The following is a 20,864-nucleotide window of genomic DNA, read 5'->3' as shown; positions in this document are numbered from 1 at the left end:
ACCCGAGCCGCTGGCCACTCAAGTGATGCGGCTGGGCTGACATGAGAAGTAGCTTTTTGCAGCTGCGGCAATGTGGGAACCATGCTCGACGAGTACCAGCCCGAAGCCATTATGCTTCGAAATAGAGGGAGCCCGGGTGGTTCTCGATGCATCGCCGTCTTGCCTGCCAGCCTGTCTCTGTTCGATTTTTTCGTTTGTCCTCTTTGTACCAGGTCCCATCCCAGGCACAATGCCTTGTCTTGTCTTGGAGTGGTACCACAACTCTCCTTTCCCCCGAATCAGCCCGCCATGCAGCCGTGCGTCCGTACATCGTACAGCGCCGCATCTGCCGGCTACAGTACAGCAGCATCTGCCCAGCTTTCCGCAAATCCGGGGTTTCCTACGAATTACAACAACTGTTATTGCACTGCCGCTCTCCTGCCATACGCGGAATCGGCAGAGCTGATTGCAGAGAGGCGATAGGGCGAGCAATGAGGAAGATCAGCTGGCGCACCTTTCCGGCCGAATCGGCAGCGTCATCAAAACGCCTTGTCCTTGCAGGGGGGTGGCTTTCCTGTGGCGGATGTGCATCCTGGCGTCGCCCCTCCAACTCGGTCGTTGCCCGATAAGGAGGTCTTTTTTGCGCGGCATCACGCCACCAACAACAGTGAGGGGCCGCTCTCAACTCGCGTTTCCTGATCGTATATTATTCCAGCCCATATTCCATCGAGGAGCTTGCGCATCTCGCCTCTCGACAGGGTCTCTACTTGGCGTCGCGGGATCTACCTGGCATCCACAGTAAGCGAACAGAAGTGAAGGCCCAACGGTTCACCTCAACTAGGCGCGGTACTTGCCGCTCTCCATCTCACAAAAGAAAAAAGAAGGAACTCCCGGATCCACTTCCGCACGCCGTCTCGCCCCGGGTCTGCCTGTAGCCGAGCTGCGACTCCATCAACAGAATATAGACGTCTAACTATATGATAACATGTATCAAAGCCGCGCGTCATGCCGGCAGATGGCGAGAGCTTGTTAAAGCACGCTCGCGGAGCCGAACTGCGTGGCTTCGTTTCTCAACCTCTCACGCGACCACGGGCGGGGGAAAAGGGAAAGCCAACTGACCCAAGACAAGTCCGCTGCCGTGCAGAAATCAGGCAACATGTGCAGAGGAGATGTATGGGATTGTCTCGCAATCTCAGGATATGAGTGGACGGAAAAAGGGATGCATCTTCCCCCTTTCCACAAGAAAAACTTACAAATCGGCCGAAATAATCCCACCACGCCGGCCCGCCCACCACCACCAGCACATCCGCTCGGAGCCGGGGTGTCTTTTGCTCGACGAGAACCGCGAGTGCCGACGCCACCACGGCGTTGGTCCCGCGCAAAACTTTTACAACGTCATTATGATGGAGAATATCAAGCTTCCAAATAGAATGTACCAGAATTGTAGAATTTGCTTCACGATCAACCAGGTAAGCTATGTAGGTGTCATGGCTCTCGTCTCCATTGACACATTCGACATCCAATCTCATTCCAGGAACCACCACTAATTTTAACATTATTTTTTTTTTTTTTTTTCATTTTTCCTTTTGACTGATTTATTTTTCTGTTCCGCCCTTTTCTCAACTAATCTCCCCATCTGCCGCTCCTATTTCATAACAACCGCACGTTATATGCGGCCCATTCAATGCGGTGATATCAAAATATTCCCCCCACTGAAACTTTTTTTCATCTATCCTCGCCCTGCCTCTTGCCCCCCTGGCCATGCCCCTGGCACCTCGTCGTCCTCCTCTTCCACACCACCCTCGCCCTGCGTCGCGGCCGCGGGATCGCCGCCGCGGCCGCCACCGATGCCAATCAGTTGCATCAGCTGGTTCAGGTAGCCCGGCTCCCTGCTCCTGCGCGCGTGCTCCTCCAGATCCCGCCGCAGTTCCTCGTCTGTCTCCTCGTCGTAGTCTGATTCGTCCTCAATCTGTCCGGCGACGCCAAACCCTTGGACCGGTCGACCAGCACCGCCACCGCCGCCACCTTGGGCGATGAGATTGTTGCGCATGCGCTCCAGCACCTCCTGGACGTCCACCGTGTTGTTGTCGTCGTTGCCTGCGGAACGCTGGCGCCGCTCCGCCCACGGCAGCTCGGTGCCCAAATACGTAAACACATTGTCCTCCTCCGCCGGCGGCATGGGGTCAAAGTCGTAGTTGGGCTGGCGGTCGAGCAGCGCGCGCGGCGCCAAGGCGATCAGCCCCGTCTGGCCCTCGAGGTAGACCAGCCGCGTGGCGTCGAGGCCCGGCGGCGCGTCGTCGACGGGCAGGTCGGCGACGCGGACCTTTTCTTCCAGGCCCTTGGCCACCTGCACGAGGAGCGCCGTCGCCTGCGTGTTGTTCCAGAGGTCCTTGGCGAAGTGCAGGTACAGCTTCACCCAGAACTGGCGCGCGTCGGACGCGGCGTGGATGCCCCAGATGGACGGCGGCGCGTCCAGGCCGAGCTCCTGGAACAGCGCGCAGTACAGCCAGGGCACGCGCCGCATGCCCTCTGCGAGCTCCTTCCGCGCCGTCTCCGTCTCGCCCATCTGTAGCCTCGCCAGCACCGCGCTCTGCCTCACGTAGACAAAGTCCTCATGCGCGACGCCGCCGTCTCCCTCCTCCTCCTCCTCCACATCCTGTAGAAACTCGAGCAGCCACGCGGACTCGTGGGCGCGCACGGCCAAAAAGTGCAGGTAGTGCCGCATCGCGTACGGGTCGCCGCGAGGGTCCAGCGCGTAGAGCAGGCGCGCCCACTCGAGCGCGGTGCGGTACGTGCCCTTGCGCAGCAGGCTGCGCAGGTAGTGGTATCCCGCGAGCCAGAGCTGGCGGTTCTCCGGCCGGCGAAAGTCGAGCCGGGCGCGGCCGCGCTCGAGGTCCCGCCGAAACGCCGACGTGGTGACGCGGCCGAAGGCGAAGAGGGCGCGCTCGCAGAGCTCCGCCGACAGTGCGTTGTTCTGGTCCTGCCGGGCGACGGCGCTGACCTGCAGCAGCGTCGAGACGTGGTACGGGGCGCGCTTGAGGAGGTGCACCATGCGCATCGGGTCGCCGAGCTGCACGCACGCGAAGAAGAGCGTCTGCAGGCCGTCGTAGCCGCCCTCGTGCAGGTACGCGTACTCGGTGGTGGTCCCGTCGGCCGCGCCGATCTGCTTCATGGTCAGGCCGCCGGCGGACTCGGCCGGCCAGTGGTCGCGGCCTTGCACGAAGACGTTGCGCCGCAGCGACACCTCGGGCAGCTTCTTGGCGTTGGGCGGCTGCAGGCGCAGGAACGTCTCCAGGTCCAGCTGCAGGCCCTGGGTGCCGCGGCCGCCGCGCAGGCGCTGCTGCTGCTGCTGCTCTTCCTCGGCCTCCGCCGACTCGATGACCTCGCGGCCGAAGAGGTTGCGCATCTCGTTGACCGCCCGCAGGTGGTAGGTGTTGATCTGGAGGATGCCGTTGGAGGCCATCGCCCGGCGCTCCCGGTCTTCGTCTCGCGCGGCTGCGGCGTCGCCCTTTCCGACGCTGGCTGTCTTGAGAGCCTTGATGGCCTTGTCGATCTCGTCCTCCTCCTCGCTGCCCGCAGCGGCAGCGTCCGCGGCCGCTGCCTTCTTCTTAGCCTTCTTCTTCTTTTTGCTCTTCTTTGCGCTTGCTGACGGTTTCGGCTCGCTAGCTGCCGCAGGCTCAATTACAGCGCCGCCCTCGTCTTCTTCGTCCGCGTCGTCGTCGTCGTCGTTGTCGTCATCGCCACCGAGAGCGGCGAATAGGTTCGTTTTTGGACGGGTGGCGGGCGGCGCGGGCTCTTCGTCCTCGCTACCTTTCTCGCCTTGATCCGATTCGACAATCGGCTTCCTCGTCGATGCCTCCTCCAGCTCGCGCTGCTTTTGCAGTCTACGCAGCTGGCGGCTCGACATTTTTTTGGGCGTTGATTTTTTTTCTCTGTGTCGCGCGACAGAGGGGGAGAGGGATTCGATGGCGGGGTCCCTGGATTTTAAAGTTGATCGGCTGTAGCACAATCGTAGGTGCGTGAGAGGAAAAAAACTTGAACTTTTCAAACGTGGTGGAAAAGCCTTCTATATCGTAAGATCTCTAAACAATTGCAGCGCACACCGCCCACCGAAGATGAATTCGCCGACGCCGACGTTGAAAAGAGGCAAGGTAAGCTTCGAGTCACGCCGGCAAGGAGCCATGACGTTTTATTGCGGGTCGGAGCGCTGCCAACTTGACAAGACTTTCGAGAACGGGCAGAAATCATAAACTCAATTTTAACAATTGCCAGAAATTAATTGCAAATACCTAGTCTCAGTAATCAAGCTTCCACCTTGCAGATGCATTGTCAATCGCTATTTCACCCAGAGATCCATGCTTCCCGCTCCGCGAAACCACTCCGCCCCCCACGCTCGAGAGCCAGCTCTCCTCATCTTCTCTTAAGCCAACATGAGGTTCAAGAGCTCACTCGAGGACGCACGCAGTTCGAGGCCGGTCTCTTAGTCAGGCGTGGCCAGCACATCCTCGCCGAAGCGCGTGTCAATCGCCTTCAGCTTCTAGAGAGCTCGTTCATCGGCACACCGAGCGCCGTATGCCCCATTATATCCATCCACCCTCATCTCACGATCCGCTTACATGGTTTACCGAATCGATAGCTTTAGCCACAACATTGACTCTTTATTTGTTTATTGATTTTTTTGCTCTTTGGGTTGCTTTGTTGCCAGACAACAGTCAGATATCCCGATATGTCTCCGGTCCCAATCCCACCACCAGCCACGCAGGCTGCCCAGTACAACGGGTATCGTCGTAAGTCGTACCATCCCCCTCATAAAATAAATCTGTCAAATAATATACCTTTGGCTCAAATCGCCACGCTAAAACTGGTTCGCTTAATCCAGCTAGAAAATCATTCCCCATCTGCGCTTGTTATAACCCCTTTCGTCGTGCTTCCAATGCAGTCCGAACTCCAATCCGTGTAAGCCTTTCCTGGCCCTGTGTGTCCAAATACTCCGAAGAATCCGTGGATTCACGGAATAAAAACGATCGTAAATCAGTCGTGCCGCTGGCCTCCGAACCCCTAATAGTTGTTACAATATCATATGATCAAGGCATCGGACATTGGCGCCCACGCTATAGGTCGCCGCCAGTTACCTGATGCTGAGGCCGGCCTCCACGACCACGACCACCACGGCCTCGACCACCACGTCCGCGACCACGACCACGGTAGTTGCGGTACCCACCGTCAACACTGCCTTGCCCAAAGGTCTCCATGTTCTTGCGCTGCTCCTCGCCACGCCACTCACGACCTCCAGGCTTCTGGCCGTTGTTGGCAGCTCTGTCCTTTGCTTCACTAGAGATATTGTCGAAGAAGGACGTAGACTTGTTGTATACAGGGGCGGCAGCGTCGGTGCCGGCGGCTTCCTCGACCTCGGCACCTTCGGCTTCTTCGCCGGGCGACTTGATTTCGTCCTTGTTGAACTTCTTGTTTGCCTCCGCGAAGTCAAAGTCAGACGCTGGAACTTCCACCTTGGTCGCCACGGCTGTGACTCTACCACCACGGCCACGACCGCGAGGAGCGGTGGGCGCGCGCCCAGCGTTAATTTTCATTTCGTTAACCTTGTTGGTCAGGTTATCCATCGCGTTACCTGCACCATTGCCAAGTTGGGCCATGGCGACGGCAACGGCGGCTCGAGCAGCGCTGGTGGCGTCTTGAACGCTATTTGGCGCCACTGTCGGAGCAGGGGCAGGCTGAGCTGAGCGCTGTTCAACATTGGGCAAGGAAAAGGGCTTAGCCCCGGCTCCGGTCAGAGGAATCACAGGATTGACCTTGTTGCTTCTTTGGTTGGGGGCAGGCGCTCCGTTGGCGCCGAGGTTCGAGGCGGCGGCTTTGACAGCTGCAGTCGACGGCTTCGATTCTACCGGGGGCGTAGGGGCCGTCTTCGAATCCTGACTAGCGGGCGCCTCAGCAGCCTTCGGCTCAGGCTTGAGGGCCTGAGGAGGGCCTTGAGGGCCAGGGCCGGGCTGGGGGCCGCCTGGAGGGAAAGGCTGATTTTGCCAAGGGCCAGGCGCACCGGGGCCGCCAGGAGGGCCGCCGGGAGGACCACCGGGAGGACCGCCAGGAGGGAAACCTTGGCCAGGGAACCAGCCCGGGGGAGGAGGGTAAGAATATGGCATATTGCCAAATGCAGGATTGGGCATAGGGCCAGGGCCATCACGACTCCATGGGCCTGGAGGACGAGGACCGGCCTGGAAATTGGGGTTGGGAGGGAATTGTTGTCCCTGCGGTCCCGTAGGGGGGGGGCGGGGCGGCATGTTCTGGTTTCCACCAGGTGCACCACGAGGACGAGCCTGAACTCGAGTTAGCGGGTATTCAGATTGAATTGAGCGTATGAAGGAGTGCGGGGTGTGGTTGGTAGATCAGAAGGAAGGCAACGGAAAGTTTCCACATGGTTTGCGCCATCAGTTGTGACAAAAGGTTTACATCCGTAATATTTCATCATGTAACCAGGAGGTGAGTGCGAGGGTAGTGCATTACTTACACCAAGGATGGCTGGGTCGTCGGGGACGGAAGGCGGCTTGTTCTCCTTGATGCCAGGGTGCTCCTCGATGCGGAGGTCCTTTACATCGCTGCCGCGGAATACAATATATTCGTAAACCTGGTCAGATGGGGCAATCTCCGCCTCGGGTCTGCCTTTGCGACCCTCTGTGCCGAACGATCGAACATTTTCGAGGGAGACTGTGGACTCTTCTGAGTTGATCTCGTGCAACGTGCCGACGTAGCTAGGAATTGTCAGCAATTGGGAGTCTCGAGAGGTGAGAAATACTATAGACATACCGGATATCGCTTTTTGAAATCAGGGAGATGCGTGATCTTCGAGGTACGGTTAGCGATTGAGCCAGGTGGCAGGGACGCGTAGGTAGCTAACCCAAGAAACTCCGACATGGCGGAGGCGCAGTGCTGCGTCAAGAACGTAGCAAACTCGCTGTGAAGAAAAAAAAGGGATAGTAAGTTGAGGATATGGTGCCGGAGGGCACAAGGCGGGGGGAGTAGGGAGAGGGGGGAAGATGATGATTGTTGGTAGTGTGGAAGGGCGAGAGCTTGAGGAGGCGAGGTGGTGTTTTATGAGGCAAAGTTTCTTCAGGTTGGATGGCTGAGTGTGTGCAAAACAAGCACGGTTGATGTTCGGGTGTGCGGGGAGCCCCGCACAAGCTCGTTCGTTGGCCAGCCTCCAATATTGCAACGTTAGCTTACTATCCGTGTATTACCCTAAACTGCATCGCTGGACTTTCAAGACCGGCAAACCGAGGCGAGGTGTGCAACATAGCAAGGGCAACTTAAATGAGATTTGGCGAATCTCATTTATCAAAGCAAGTTTGCATTGGAAATGCGGTTTGGTGCAACATGCGTCGTTGCACCTGTCGCATTGGCAATCCAAATCTGTTTGATTAGATGTTAGACTAGACGATGCACTCCCCCTAAAGACATTGCAATTTGCACTGGATTGCACGCGCAGCATGATAATCGATGCTAATTTATATGAATCCTACACTATTCTCTGCAGGGCTTCTATTCGTACCGCAGTCAAAACCATGGCAAACCCAAACTCCCGCGTAAAAGACATTACCTAAACTTGCTAAAGATGACGAGCACAATCAAGAGGACCAGAACAGTAATGATGGAGATTGTGATTATCCTGTTGGTAGCCATCCTGTTGTACAAAAAAGGTCAGCATGTCGTCCTACCAAACGCAGCGTCAAGGGTGACTTTACCTACGGGCCATGCCCCTCAGAGTCTTGACGCTGCGGTCGACGTAGCCCTCGCTCTCCATGAGCCGGTCGTGGGTGTGCTGGATGGTCTCGCGCTGGCGGTGCAGGTCGGCGAGGGTGCCGGCGCCAATATCCTCGGTCTCGTTGGCGAGGGCCTGACTGGCCTTGAGGCGCTGGGTGCTGCGGTCGAGGCGGTCGGTGCCGGAGAGCAGCTGCTGGCGCTGCTCGAGGTGAATGTCCGAGGGGCCCGCGGGGTCGTCGGTGTAGCGGGCGCCGAAGAGGGCGGCGCGGTCCGAGGACAGGTCGGCGAGCTTGCGGCGGCCGGCGTCGATGTCGGACTCGTAGTTGCGGAAGCGCTGGTTGACCTTGCCGCGGGACGAGGTGGGGATGTTAGACTTTTCGAGGCGCATCTGGCCGAGCTAGAGAGGGAAGGGGGGTCAATTGCGAAAGAAGAGAGGGGATGGATAGAGAGGGAGTGCGCGTACCAGCTCGTCGGCTTCTTCGAGCGCACGCTCGGCTTGGCTGATGGCGGCCTTGCGCGGCTCGCCCGATAGCTCAGGGATCTGGTCCATCTTCTGCGACAGGTCGGCCTGGACGAGTTTGAGCTCTGCCTCATATGAGTTAAAGAGCTCGGAGCCGGCGTCGCTATCAAGAGGGTTCGACATGGCGGCGGCGGCGGCGGCGGTGTCTGCGGATGTGGTGTGGGAGCCCGGTGGTGATAGAGTCGTTCAGTCGAGGCAGCGGGAAAGGATGTTCCGGCGGGTTCGCCCGTGGCAGCCAAGGATAGTAGACGGTAAGGGTGACCAGGCAGCAGGATAATACAGAAGGAGAAGCAAGCGACACTGCAGTCAGCGACTTTGGCGATGGTGGATGATGTACAGGGTTTGGATGCAACGGAAGCGGATCGAGGCGCCTTGCGTCAGCCGTTGCCAGCGATGCAGCAACGAGTCGGGGCTGGCGGTTATGTCACAGCCTGTGCGGCAGGTTCCAGCAGTTGTTCCAGCGCCTGTCTACTTGGCCCATAGCGGGACGGAGCCCAGCCACATTTTAAAGTCCGCCTGCACGTGATTGCAACGGTTGTGGCGCTCACCGAAAAAAAAAAGTATATGGGGGTCCTTCAGGCAGCAGAATTTTACCTTCTTTTCCCTTCTTCCTCAAAGTTGATCACCCAGCATGAAGAATACCTGGCTTGACGTTGTGACATTTACTTGTCAAATTGACGCCAAGTTGATTTAAGCTGGGGAGAAGGATTGCGTGAGAATATCTCGCACGGCGCTTCTAAGAATTGGTGATTCGAACCGACGTTTCCCGATCCCGTTGAGTGCTCGACATTTCGACCATGGTTTTTTGGTACTTTTCCACACGTGGATAGAGATGTGGATGAAGGAGAATTGGGACTCCTTCAAATCTCCTCCCCAAACATGCCCTGCATTCCCAATTGTAATCCGCGGGACTCGACCCGTGCACATGATGACCGTAGAATGCTGTCCGTGCCCGCGGCCGCTGTGAAACCCTCTTGTGAGAGGGCTGGGCGTGCTCTGACAGCGCATCTGGCAACCCCTTCGTTCTTTGCTCTCGATCAGCCTCTGTCTGGCTCAAAGTGGCTGGCTTTCTTGGATCTTCTTTGGGAAAGTCTCTTGAGCTCAGGCATGTACAACACAAAAAACCGATCAAGTGAGCACTACATCGTCAGCTTACTGGTTGTTGAGTGTTGGGGTTGCCTCGGAATCGCCCGCGGGAGTGTCCGAGTGACCAAGTTCCTCCACTAGCCTCAACCATTTTACCAGGGATCCTTTTTATTATTAGCCACTTTGCCAGGTCTGCTGGGAAGTGGGAAGCAGTTTCTCTGATTATTAGTCGCATCATTACGTCGACGACAGCGTCACAGAGATAAAACCTGGGGTTCTCGCTCGTCGCAGGTCATACGCAGATTGCCGTGCGTTTACCGTCTGCCCAGTTACTACTGCTGCTAGTTATTTTACCTCTCTGCCTATCTATCCTCTCCCACCTTGCTTTGTTCTCGGACATTTTTCTTACCGGCATCTTTGGTTTCATTTCTTCCCCTGCTCTCTTTTTTCTTCTCAAAGCTCTACATCATCTCCAACTTGTTATTTTTTCTTAGCATCCTCCATCTTCATCCTCCTGTCATCGCCAATGCCCTCAGCAATTCCCTCCCGCTCAATGGGAGACTCCAATCACATGTAAGTTCAACACTTGTCTGCCTGCATAATACACCTCATCCACCATGTACCCCTCAAACGACGCTTCCGGCGACGCAACTCGCTCGCTGCCCGGCCTCTCCTCTCAGCTGCCCAGCTTCTCAGCTAGCCACCTACCTGCATGCGTTGCCTCTCCCGTCCTCTTGCTTTTTGCCCTCGGGTGTTGCTCCGCTGCAGATAAGACACGCTATACATAGCTGCCTTTTGCCGATCGAGCTCAACAACGCCGCTCCCGCTTTGTCTAGCTCGTCATCCATCCCAGGACCTCCTCTTTTCTCATTCAACCTGAGTCCATCTCTCGTATCATAGCCCAATTGCCTATTAATTCACCAATTCCCCCCTCCGTGACCTGCAATTCTCACCATGAGCGCACCGGTTAACCGGTTCAATAGAAAAAAGGTCGCCATCGTCGGTAGCGGCTGCTCCGGCATCGCAGCCCTCTGGGCGCTCAACCGTACATATCACGATGTTCACATGTACGAGGCCGCCGACCGCCTCGGCGGCCACACAAACACGGTGCAATGGAGCGCCGGCAAGTTTAAGACGGCTGTCGACACTGGCTTCATCGTCCTCAATACGGCCACCTACCGTAAGCGCTGCCGTCGTCCACAACTCGTCTTCTCAGCGCCACCGCTGACCGCTGACCCATGCGACAGCCAATTTCATCAACTTCCTCAACAAGATCGGCGTAGAGACGGAACCGACAGAGATGACGTTTGGCGTCTCGAGAGACCACGGTGCTTTTGAATGGGCCGGCACGAACCTCGCCTCCGTCTTTGCTCAGCGACGGCGCATCTTCTCTCCCCGCATGTGGCGCATGATCTTTGACATTGTCCGCTTCAACCAATTTGCCCTCGACCTCCTCATTAATGACGACGACGACGATGATGACAATGACCTATCCAACCATAGCAACGGCAGCAGCAGCGATTTCTCCTCCAGGCGTGCTCACCATCGCGACGAGACCATCGGCGCCTACCTCGCCCGCGAGGGCTACTCGGATGCCTTCCGCGACGACTACCTTCTGCCCATGGCCGCTGCCGTGTGGAGCACCGGCCCAGACAAGTGCGGCCTCGACTTCCCCGCGATCGCGCTCGTCCGGTTCATGTGGAACCACCATCTGCTATCGACCGTCGCCGCGCGGCCGCAGTGGCTCACCATCAAGGAGGGCGCCCAGGCGTACATCCGCGCCGTCATGCGTGGCTTCCCGCCCAACCACCTGCACCTCAAAACGGCAGTGCGGCAGGTCACCAACACCCCCGACGGCCGCGTGCTGCTCGCCCTCGAGGACGGCACCTCCGAGGTTTTCGACCACGTCGTCCTCGCCACCCACGGCGACCAGGCCCTCGCCCTCCTCGGCGCCAGCGCCACGCCCGCCGAGCGCGCCGTCCTCGGCTGCTTCCAGACCTCCCAGAACGAGGCCGTGCTGCACTCCGACACGAATTTCATGCCCCGCAGCCGCCGCGCCTGGGCCGCCTGGAACTACCTCACGCAGTCCTCGCCGTCCACCGGAAAGGCCAACCTCGACCGCGTCTCGCTCACCTACAACATGAACATCCTGCAGCACATCCCGCGCGAGCCCTTCGGCGACGTCCTCGTCACCCTCAACCCGCTTACGCGCCCGCGCCAGGCCGCCGTCCAGGGCCGCTTCTTCTACTCCCACCCTCTCTACACGCCCGTCGCGTTCCGCGCCCAGCGCGCGCTCCCGCGCATCCAGAACCGCCGCGGAATCAGCTACGCCGGCGCATGGACGAACTACGGCTTCCACGAGGACGGCTTCAGCAGCGGCCTCGCCGTCGCCCAGGACGACCTCGGCGCCAAGCTGCCCTTTGAGTTCAAGGACTCGACCTACAGCCGCGGCAGGCGCCCGCAGCTTGGCCTGGCCGACTATATCCTCCGATTCTTCATCCTCCTTATCCATCTCTTCATTGTGCTAACATTTGACCGCTTCTCGTTGGTTGGTAAAAAGAGACGGAGCGTGTTGAACGGCAGTGCCAAGGCCTGCCAGAAGAAGCTCAACTAGAGCGACGTGATTTCCTTGTGCCATGATATTCTGTATTTGATCCAACCAGCATTAGCGTGTATTTTCCTCCTGCATTCCTCATCAATCCATAAACATAATAGAAATTCATCATCTATTTTTTCTACAACTTTTAATCTCTATGTGGAATTTTCTTTCCGAGGCTCCCCGGAAACAAGCCTCTGGAGGTCGGGCCATGACCCACTAAAATTTGACACCTCTGAAGCTTTCGCTGCTGCTCATCCCATCTCGAAGCTTTTTCCATCCCGACAATATTATTCCGTCCGCGCCGCCATGAACAACACCACACGGCAGCTAGCGCAGTCCGCGGCGCAGGCGCCATGGGCCTGCTTCTTCTGCCGGACAACGCGTCCACAGACCCGGCGCCTCGATGCCTCCGCCCTCCGCCGCTGGCTGTCCGGCATCACGGCCCGCCGCGCCCAGCACCAGGGAAACCCGAACGCACTGTCGATGGAGCGGATCCGCGAGCATTACAAAAGGAAAAATAGAACCGTCATGTATGGACTTTTGAGAGGGATCAATTGGACGCCCCGCGCTGGCACGTCTGTCAATTAGGGTCTCACGGCTGACGGATGGCATAGGAACTACACCTTGAGCGCGATACTCGGCACCGTTGCCCTGTCGTATGGTTCTGTCCCCATGTATAAGATGGTACGGATATTTCACTATTGGAGCTTCCGAGAAGTGCAGGGACTCGATTGACTGACTCCTGCGCGAACCTCCAGATCTGCCAGCAGACCGGCTGGGGTGGGCAGCCGATCCGCGTGCACGGCGGCCCCGGCGGCGAGCAGCAGGACATCTCCTCGCGCGTGGTGCCCGTCACGACTGCCAAGCGCATCCGCGTCACCTTCAACGCCTCCGTGTCCGACGTGCTGCCGTGGAAGTTCACGCCGCAGCAGCGCGAGGTGCGCGTGCTGCCGGGCGAGACGGCGCTCGCCTTCTACACGGCCGCCAACCGCGGCGACAAGGACATCATCGGCGTCGCCACGTACAGCGTCACGCCGGCGCAGTGCGCGCCTTACTTCAGCAAAATCCAGTGCTTCTGCTTCGAGGAGCAGCGCCTTGCGGCCGGCGAGACGGTCGACATGCCCGTCTTCTTCTACCTCGACCCGGACCTGCTGACGGACCTCAACATGAAGGGCGTCGAGACCGTCACGCTGAATTACACATTCTTCAGTACGTTTTTGCCTGACCAATGTTTTGGTTTGGCGCTTTCAGTATGGAGAGGATGCTAATACAATGAACAGAAGCTCGCTACGACGACAATGGCAAATTCACTCCACCTGCCACCTTGTAAAATACTGGAACCAGTGCGGTTCATAACATGTATCACTACCTCTCCTGCATATAGAAAATTTGTACAAATACTATGTATACACTACACTCTCTCGCACTCAGCTGAGAAGTGACCATGCACATCCTCCGAGTGTCACTCGCACCGACCGCCACATTCTCAATCATACCTCTTCATGTTAGCTTAGTCCAAGGATAGTCTCCGCCGAAATCTGACGCAATGATGAATTCTCTGCGATTTCGACAGCTTTTCATCGCAATCCATCTCTCGCTGCTTCTTGTCGATTGCTTACATAATCAGAGTCTTCCTCAACGCTGGCGACGCCGCTCCACAACTCAAACAAATCTCCCCAAATATACCCTCCAAATCACGTGTGTCCCACACATTCGTCTAAATTTCGCCCACAGCTTGCCCAGCACACCAAAAAGATTTAGGGCGCCATTTTGACTGGGCTTCTCTTTTGCTCTTTTTTCCCTTCCATCGCCCAACGCCGACAAACTCCTTCCCACGCCGAAACATTCTTTTTTTCGACAACTCCGACAAAATGGTCAAGGTCAACACCAGTGAGTTCAATCCACCAATGGCTGCGGCGGCACAATCGCCGTCCGCATCACGACAGAGAGAGTTTCCCGCGACTAACCAGCTTCAAAAGACGTCTCGGCTTCCCGCCGCAAGAGCCGCGCCGCTCACTTCAAGGCCCCCTCCAGCCAGCGCCGCGTCATCATGAGCGCTCCCCTCTCTAAGGAGCTCCGTGAGAAGTACAACGTACGCGCAATTTCACCCTCCCGTTCCGCATTTTCCCACCTAACATCAATCGCTTCAGGTCCGCTCCATCCCCATCCGCAAGGACGACGAGGTCACCATCGTCCGCGGCTCCAACAAGGGCTCCGAGGGGAAGGTCACCTCCGTCTACCGCCTGAAATACGTCATCCACGTCGAGCGCGTCACCCGCGACAAGGCCTCCGGCCAGTCCGTGCCTCTCGGCATCCACCCCTCCAACGTTGTCATCACCAAGCTCAAGCTCGACAAGGACCGTGAGGACATCCTGGCCCGCTCCAAGCGCGGCCGCGAGCTCGCTGCCACCAACAAGGTCACCGCCTAAGCACCTACACACTTTCGCAATGACTTGAACCAAAAAAAAAGGAAGAGATGACGACAAAAACACCTTGACCATTGGGAAACGAAACCAATGGATTCACTACAATGGGATATACGGGAAATGGGCATGATACTCCGGCGTTTTATTTAATGTTTCGCGATAGGATTTTCCCTCTCTTCTTTCCCAACAAGCAGAAGAGAGGAGGAACCCAGCAGGGTAGATGAATTGAGAATTCTTTGGTTCTCAATGGCCATTTCACAATCATTCTGTGAAGTGCTCCATGGGAGGCGTTTCCCGAAGTCTGTCCTGCTCTCCTGTCCGATGCTTTTCGCTGAGCGTGACGCATTTCCACCTTCGGTCACCATTGATCAAGGATATCTGTGTGCAAGAACAACTCCCATTGGGGTTTCGTAGTCTTCGTAGACGGCTAGCCTCACGGCAAGCCATGTCCACCGCTAGGATATCTCCGCGTTGACCTTTTCTTTCCTGATGGTCTTCGAGGTATACGACTGGCGAAGAGTAAACAAAGTAGTCGCCACTTACTATCACGGCCTCTACTTCTTGCCCGAAGATTTTCATCGAGAGTAACGTTTATGACTATGGAAATTTGATGGTGAGAGACATAACTGTCATACCTAGCATCACTTGCTTTGGTTGGCGTCACTATGCGCCAAACCCCCATTTTGTCGGCGGTGCACAGCTAGGTAAAGCATAATCCATCAATTAAAACTAGCCTCTGTTGCTTCATCTAATAGAATGCTCTGTTGTATAAAAGCATATCATAGTCAATGTCAAAGACATCACCCGTCGATTTAACCATAATCCCTGCGTCCGCGGCCGTATAAATGCTCTCAAGGGGCATACAAGCCACGATATAGAAGCCGAACATCACGACTTTGCAGCAGAGAACACCATATTCGCCTGAAATAATAGACAGCGGATTACACTCGTGTACCTATATTCTTGCAACTCAGAGTTGCAGCTCAAATGTAGCCCAGAGATGAACAGCAAAGTGATGCAAACCTTGGACAGCTAACTCTGATGCGATGCTATTCATACAAGTGTCGTAAGTATGGCTTGTGTAATTCATGCCCGAGCTAAAACTTTTTAATGTTGGTGAAGCTGAATCTGATCATAACGGCGTAATTACTGCGACAATATTCCCTGTGCGTTACTAAATTTGCGAAGACTGTCTTGGCGAATCGACTCGTTGTCGTTTGCCACGATCGGTGGCATATTCTCAGTCTGTACTGTTTCGGTCGACTTGAGCTGAATCAAATCGCCACCATCGACGGCCTTTCCATTTGCCACGATAGCGCGTGCCGGAGTTGACGTATTCGCGATGGTTGGAGTAAGGTACGCGGTCGCATGGCCTCGGTATTGGGGCAGGACACCGTGTGCTGTCGCAGCTGAAATCGTGCTGGGTGCTGCCTGGCCGCTGGATTTTCCCTTGTTGAGCATACTCTGCCATATTTCATTGCGTGATTTGGTCCTGCAACTGGTTAGTATCGGGCACGGCACGGGGGAATGGGTAGATGCCGCACCCTGAGGCTGTTGGTTTGCGACCCTTGAAGAGAATGCTGCGACCATCGTCACCTTCTTCAGAATCCGAATTAAACTTCGAAGAGGTAGCGCCAGTACTTGCTACTGGGTCCATATTCTTGCGAGCATCCTCATACTGGCGGCCAATCTTGCCGGTGCAGGACGTGCCACGTTCTATGACTGAGCTCCCACAGCTCGAGTTGCGGGCCAATGCCTCGGATTGGGTTGTCTGACCGAGAGCGCCGCGGGGAACGCGCTGTCTTGGCCTGCCCAAGGACCGGAAGGGGTCATAAACAGATACATTATTAGCACTTCGTGGGCCGTCGCCCTCTGATTGAACATCCAGTAGTGAATCGTTCGATTCAGATGTTCGATCTCTCGTAGGAGAGGGTGGGTAAAAGTCTTTCCCATCGAACTTCGGAAGACCGCGCTGCAAGTGATGAGGAGCTTTGCCCCAGTACATGTGGCGTGCACGAAGCTCATCGTTAGAAAGATCTCGCACGTATTGGTACCCAGTTTCCCGTGCTTTCTCTTGATTGCTTCCGGTAGGTATCATACCGATGAGATATGGAGTGTCCAGAGGTCGCGATTGGAAGAACGAAGAACGAACGGAGCCTTCGTTCTGCGGCTGAAAGGGAGGCGCAAGGGCTGCATGGACAGGCAGCGTGGAAGCTTTCTTGGTAGGCTCTGTGGTACTGCCAAGTCTCTTTGGAGGGAACAAGCTGACTGACTTGGTGGAATTGATACCTTGGTGAGTTTGAAAGTATTCACGATCCTTCTCACGCCATGGCTTTTGGCCAGAGTTGATTGTACCATCCTGTGGTAGAGGGGCGGGTGTTTCATCTGCAGAAGGAGTCGCAGCGGCAAGAGAAGCCGAAGATGTGGAAGAATTCTCCTTGGACTTTGGGTAATAGGCTTCTTCAAAGCTCTTTTGGTTTTGCAGGTTCTTTTCGAATTGGTCCACTTGCTGCCGAACCATATGCGCCTGGTACTCCATCCATTTTTCATCAATTTGATGTTTGTTGTATAGAAGTTGATCTTCTAGGTACTTTAAAGATCCCTTGAGGACATCAATTTGTTTCTTGGTAATTTCGCTGGGCCGAATTGAGGAGATAGGAGGGTTTGTCAGTGAAGCTGTAGTTTGCGTTGCTGGTGATGCCGCCGCGGCCGGGATAGGCTTGACAGTCTCGGTGAGAGGCTTGTCCGGCTTGACAGGTGCAGGTGCGACAGAATATGAAGGGGCCGGAGCCGAGTTTGAGGTAGCGGGCGTGGGCTGCACTGCTGGGGGAGCTGTGACCGACCCAGCCATGGACGGCTGAGGAAAGCCCGAGAACGCGGGCATGCCATACGCAAACAAAGATGGATTATGTGGCATAGCCCACTGGCCATTGAAATAAAACGGTCGGCTAACATCCATCGGGGCGGCAGCAGCTTGGTGTGGTGAAGGCTCTGTTCCTTCTTGACGGTCATCGACGCCGTCTTGCTGGTGTCGTGAACTGTCTTTGCCACTGGGCTTAGAGAACGCTGTTTGTGGCATAGGTGCAGGCAGACAAAACGTGTTGTATATTTGCCATGGGAACATGGCGTATGCGGATCCGTGCATAGCAGGAGCATATCCAGGATAAAGAGAAGGGAAAGGCCCAAACGGATACTGAGCACCATTTGCTACCGCATTCTCAGCTGTCTCCCGCTCCAATGGGCGTGGAGGGAACAGACTGCCTGAAGGAGGCTTGTCCTTGGCCCATTTGCAGGTAGGCGATGAGGAGGCTCTTGTATTTGGGACAATGCGGCCACCTGCCGTAACTCTGACGTGAGTGGGCGAGACCACAGCCTTGTAAAACCGTTGAAAGCCTTCATCCTTCTGGGCAACGAGGCCTGGCGGGGCAGATATTGGCTGCGGCTCGCCACATTCGTTCTCTGTCCGACCGCGATATCTCCATTCCGAGTCGGTACCATCGAGTTGTTGAACGGGGGTGGGATTGCCGTTGGGAACACTCGCAAGTTTCTCAGTATCTTCTTCAGGGATCAAAGGTAAGGGCCGGTTGACAGGAAAGCGCAGAATATCTTCTGTGGCTCAGGCTGTTAGCAGCCGGGGACAACGTGACCCGTGAAGGGGAACGTACCGATAGAAAGGTCCTTTTGGAGTTTCTGACAAATTTCATCGTATGTCTCTTTCCTAGCGGGAACAGCCCTCATTCGAAGCAGTTCTTGCGCGGAATAGATGACGGGAGCCATTTTGGTTCGGAGAAAGGCGAAAAACAGGTATGAACGATGGTTTTCTCTCGAGTACCACACAAATAGAGTGGGATAGCCTCGAGAAGATCCAGGTGAACGGATGTTGGCACGAATAAAGGTCAGGATGGGGGCAACCTGCGTCCAAATTCTGGATCCGTCAGTAATTTTCTGGGCGTCCAGCTGTGACTGGAGAAAATATGGCAAGCCGGTTGAAGGTGCGAGACGGTGCAGAAGGTTCAGTGTGCCAGCCAATCGTATTGTGACCTGGATGCAACGGTGATGATTGTAAAGCAAGGAATATTTGATGAGAAGCGCCGTAGAAGGCCCCAGAGTTTGGTCTTCATTCTGGAGCACCGACAGCCAGCGAAGTAACCGCTTCGACTTTTTCGAACGTGTGAGGGTCATGCCGAGCCGTGATGAGTAATATTGATAACGTTTCTGAAATAATGCTAATGGAAGCTTTCCTCCATTTTAGATTGTTGGCAACAAGATTTCAAGGAAAGCCAGTATCAAGGGCGGGAGACCGAGGCGGTGAACTCTTCGAGTGAGGCAGGAGGGCGAGGCAAACGTTGATGACGGCAACATGGCGAGAATGAAATTGATGAGAGAGTATGGGTGCTCAGGGAGTGGATTGCAATGCGAGCCAAGGTCAAGCTCATTGCGGCTGAGATTGGGGAGGGGTAAGTGCATGAGGGGTGGTGACAACGAAGTGAGAAGATGCTGAACTTACCCAACAGCTGCCAGCGAGAGCAATTTGCGACCGCACGTGTATGCATACAAAGATCGGTCAAAGTGACGATCTAGAAACGGTCTTTGTGAGAAATCGAGATAGGAAACTGTGGCTGATGGAGAGTGATGGATGGATGAGAGCGGTTGGAGATGTCAAGGCGGATGGGTTGGACGAGGAGAGAGATGGGACGAGGGGACTGACGGTAGCGATATATTCTGAGGAGCTGTACTTCCCTTACTAGGAAAAAGCGTATCAGAAATTGGTTAGGCGCGATGGCCGTCTTTAGCAATGGCAAGAGCATTTCTTGTATGTCTGGGAAACGTGTAAGCTGCCGAGGGCATGCCACGATGAATGCAAATACAATACATTTGTGTAAATTGAGCGACGGAATAATACAGATAGTAGTTTCATACATGTAGCAATTTGTTTCCCGGTGTTAATACAAAGTGCTGAGCAAGTCTTCCATGGCCTGCAAACGGACCACTCCTAGACGTATTCGTGTTTGGTGTTGTGGCAGCTGCCACAGCGTTTGGCTGCCAGCTGTCAGGAAAGTGCCCAGGCATCAGACAAGTAACTGCACACAGACATACCTGTTTTATGACAAACAAAAAATCTCGCAATCATCTTAGAAAGTATCAGAAACTGAGTCATTTTCGTGTGTTCAGTCCCGCGTGACTGAGTTGGCGATGTTCGGGATGTTCGCTTTGCCGACTCATTCTGGCGTTTACGTTTTGGGCGGAACGGGCCGTGGCGGATCTGGCTTTGGTCGAGGCGGGCTGCCAGCAGTATTTTCAACGGCAGAGGTGAGAAAATCTCGTTCAAAACTGCCCATGTTAATCATCTTGCTACCAGTTCTGAGCGATCAGTGCTAGCGAGCAATTCACCAGAGCCTAAGGACCTGCTGGCTGGTTTATATATTCCTACCTTGTCGCCCAACGTCCCCCTCCATCCGCATCCAGGCGCGCACCCGAAACCTCGCGAACCGATGTCTGACTTGCAGACCAAGCCACCCTCCTGCCTACTTCGTAACCTCCCTCCCGTGCTCAGACGCCTTGGTTTCGGACATGGGGTTACAACGCCCTCCCTCCGCCACACGGCGGGCCGCCTCCACACAGCGGCCTCGTCGAATGAGCAACGGCGCGGGGTGCGCTTGTTCTTCATACCGCCTCAGACAATGCAGAACAGGAATTCCTTGCATTTTGGCATGATGCTGGTATGATGCTGTTCGTCATGCGCACAGACACTGGTCCGCGGCACGCACCCGGCACCATCAATGGTAGTGCGGTGATGTGATATATGTAACCCGCGGCTTGGGGTTGTCTATGCAAACCTAGCCTCACGCACTGTCTTGCATGCAACAAAGTTCCAAAGAGGAGTCACATCAAGTCTGATGACCAAATTAGTTATGCAAAAATCTTGAGTACCCTGTCTCGGGCTCAATGCGAGCCATTAAGGACCACACACGTGCTGTCGAGTCCCACGCTGCCACCCATCATTCGATGTCTGGCGCATCCCAAAAAGCTGCAACGTTGGAACCATCGGCATGCAGCATGGCTTTTGAAGGAAAAGCTGGATCTCAATCATCACATGGATTTCGGGCCGAGTCGACAAATTCCTATAACCGAAATACCATGTCGCTGTGGAGCCAGAGCGACTGTGAGGCGCACATGCATCCGAACTACCATTCTGAAACATCTTCTTGGCAAAGGACTAATCTTTATGCCGTATAACTAGAACCTACTGATATTGTACGCCAAACTGTGGCCAAAAGAAATACAGGGTTGCAAGATGGTCAATATATCTACACCCATTTCTGAACTGGCTGGCTCCATGTTCCGACTGAGCCGGCCGAAGGGAACCGAACTTGCGGTCCCTCCCATGAGCAATCAAGGGTGGAGTAAGATCGCTTTCAAGCCGCAGTGGCAGCATTTGAAGTCTAACTAGTCGATATCAATAGGACTTGATTGGAGAAAAATA

At 55.5% G+C, this 20,864-nt stretch overlaps 6 protein-coding genes across 6 annotated transcripts; 3 read left to right on the top strand and 3 right to left on the bottom strand.

The window, feature by feature from the left end:
• Positions 1–1,708: 1,708 nt before the first annotated feature.
• On the bottom strand, positions 1,709–3,886 carry ISF_08483 (Nulp1-pending protein; the record flags this gene model as incomplete). The annotated part of the gene is made up of 1 exon (XM_018852086.1): positions 1,709–3,886. The coding sequence occupies one exon, from the start codon at positions 3,884–3,886 to the stop codon at positions 1,709–1,711; it is 2,178 nt and encodes a 725-aa protein (XP_018700686.1).
• A 1,204-nt stretch (positions 3,887–5,090) lies between these two features.
• Positions 5,091–8,392, bottom strand: ISF_08482 (t-SNARE; the record flags this gene model as incomplete). The annotated part of the gene is made up of 5 exons (XM_018852085.1): positions 5,091–6,308; positions 6,500–6,740; positions 7,586–7,669; positions 7,731–8,146; positions 8,213–8,392. 5 exons carry the CDS (start codon positions 8,390–8,392, stop codon positions 5,091–5,093), a joined length of 2,139 nt encoding a protein of 712 aa, XP_018700685.1.
• Positions 8,393–10,309: 1,917 nt separating this feature from the next.
• On the top strand, positions 10,310–11,969 carry ISF_08481 (amine oxidase; the record flags this gene model as incomplete). The annotated part of the gene is made up of 2 exons (XM_018852084.1): positions 10,310–10,535; positions 10,603–11,969. The coding sequence occupies 2 exons, from the start codon at positions 10,310–10,312 to the stop codon at positions 11,967–11,969; spliced, it is 1,593 nt and encodes a 530-aa protein (XP_018700684.1).
• A 291-nt stretch (positions 11,970–12,260) lies between these two features.
• ISF_08480 (cytochrome-c oxidase assembly protein) lies at positions 12,261–13,284 on the top strand (the record flags this gene model as incomplete). Its single annotated transcript, XM_018852083.1, has 4 exons — positions 12,261–12,484; positions 12,569–12,638; positions 12,713–13,163; positions 13,235–13,284. The coding sequence occupies 4 exons, from the start codon at positions 12,261–12,263 to the stop codon at positions 13,282–13,284; spliced, it is 795 nt and encodes a 264-aa protein (XP_018700683.1).
• Positions 13,285–13,825: 541 nt separating this feature from the next.
• ISF_08479 (60S ribosomal protein L26) lies at positions 13,826–14,383 on the top strand (the record flags this gene model as incomplete). Its single annotated transcript, XM_018852082.1, has 3 exons — positions 13,826–13,844; positions 13,934–14,046; positions 14,105–14,383. The coding sequence occupies 3 exons, from the start codon at positions 13,826–13,828 to the stop codon at positions 14,381–14,383; spliced, it is 411 nt and encodes a 136-aa protein (XP_018700682.1).
• Positions 14,384–15,526: 1,143 nt separating this feature from the next.
• On the bottom strand, positions 15,527–18,157 carry ISF_08478 (hypothetical protein; the record flags this gene model as incomplete). The annotated part of the gene is made up of 3 exons (XM_018852081.1): positions 15,527–15,872; positions 15,925–17,989; positions 18,046–18,157. 3 exons carry the CDS (start codon positions 18,155–18,157, stop codon positions 15,527–15,529), a joined length of 2,523 nt encoding a protein of 840 aa, XP_018700681.1.
• Positions 18,158–20,864: the final 2,707 nt, after the last annotated feature.

Source organism: Cordyceps fumosorosea, assembly GCF_001636725.1.
Source record: "Cordyceps fumosorosea ARSEF 2679 chromosome Unknown scaffold_31, whole genome shotgun sequence".
Lineage (NCBI taxonomy): Eukaryota > Fungi > Ascomycota > Sordariomycetes > Hypocreales > Cordycipitaceae > Cordyceps > Cordyceps fumosorosea.
This window is presented reverse-complemented; position numbering and strand designations above follow the sequence as displayed.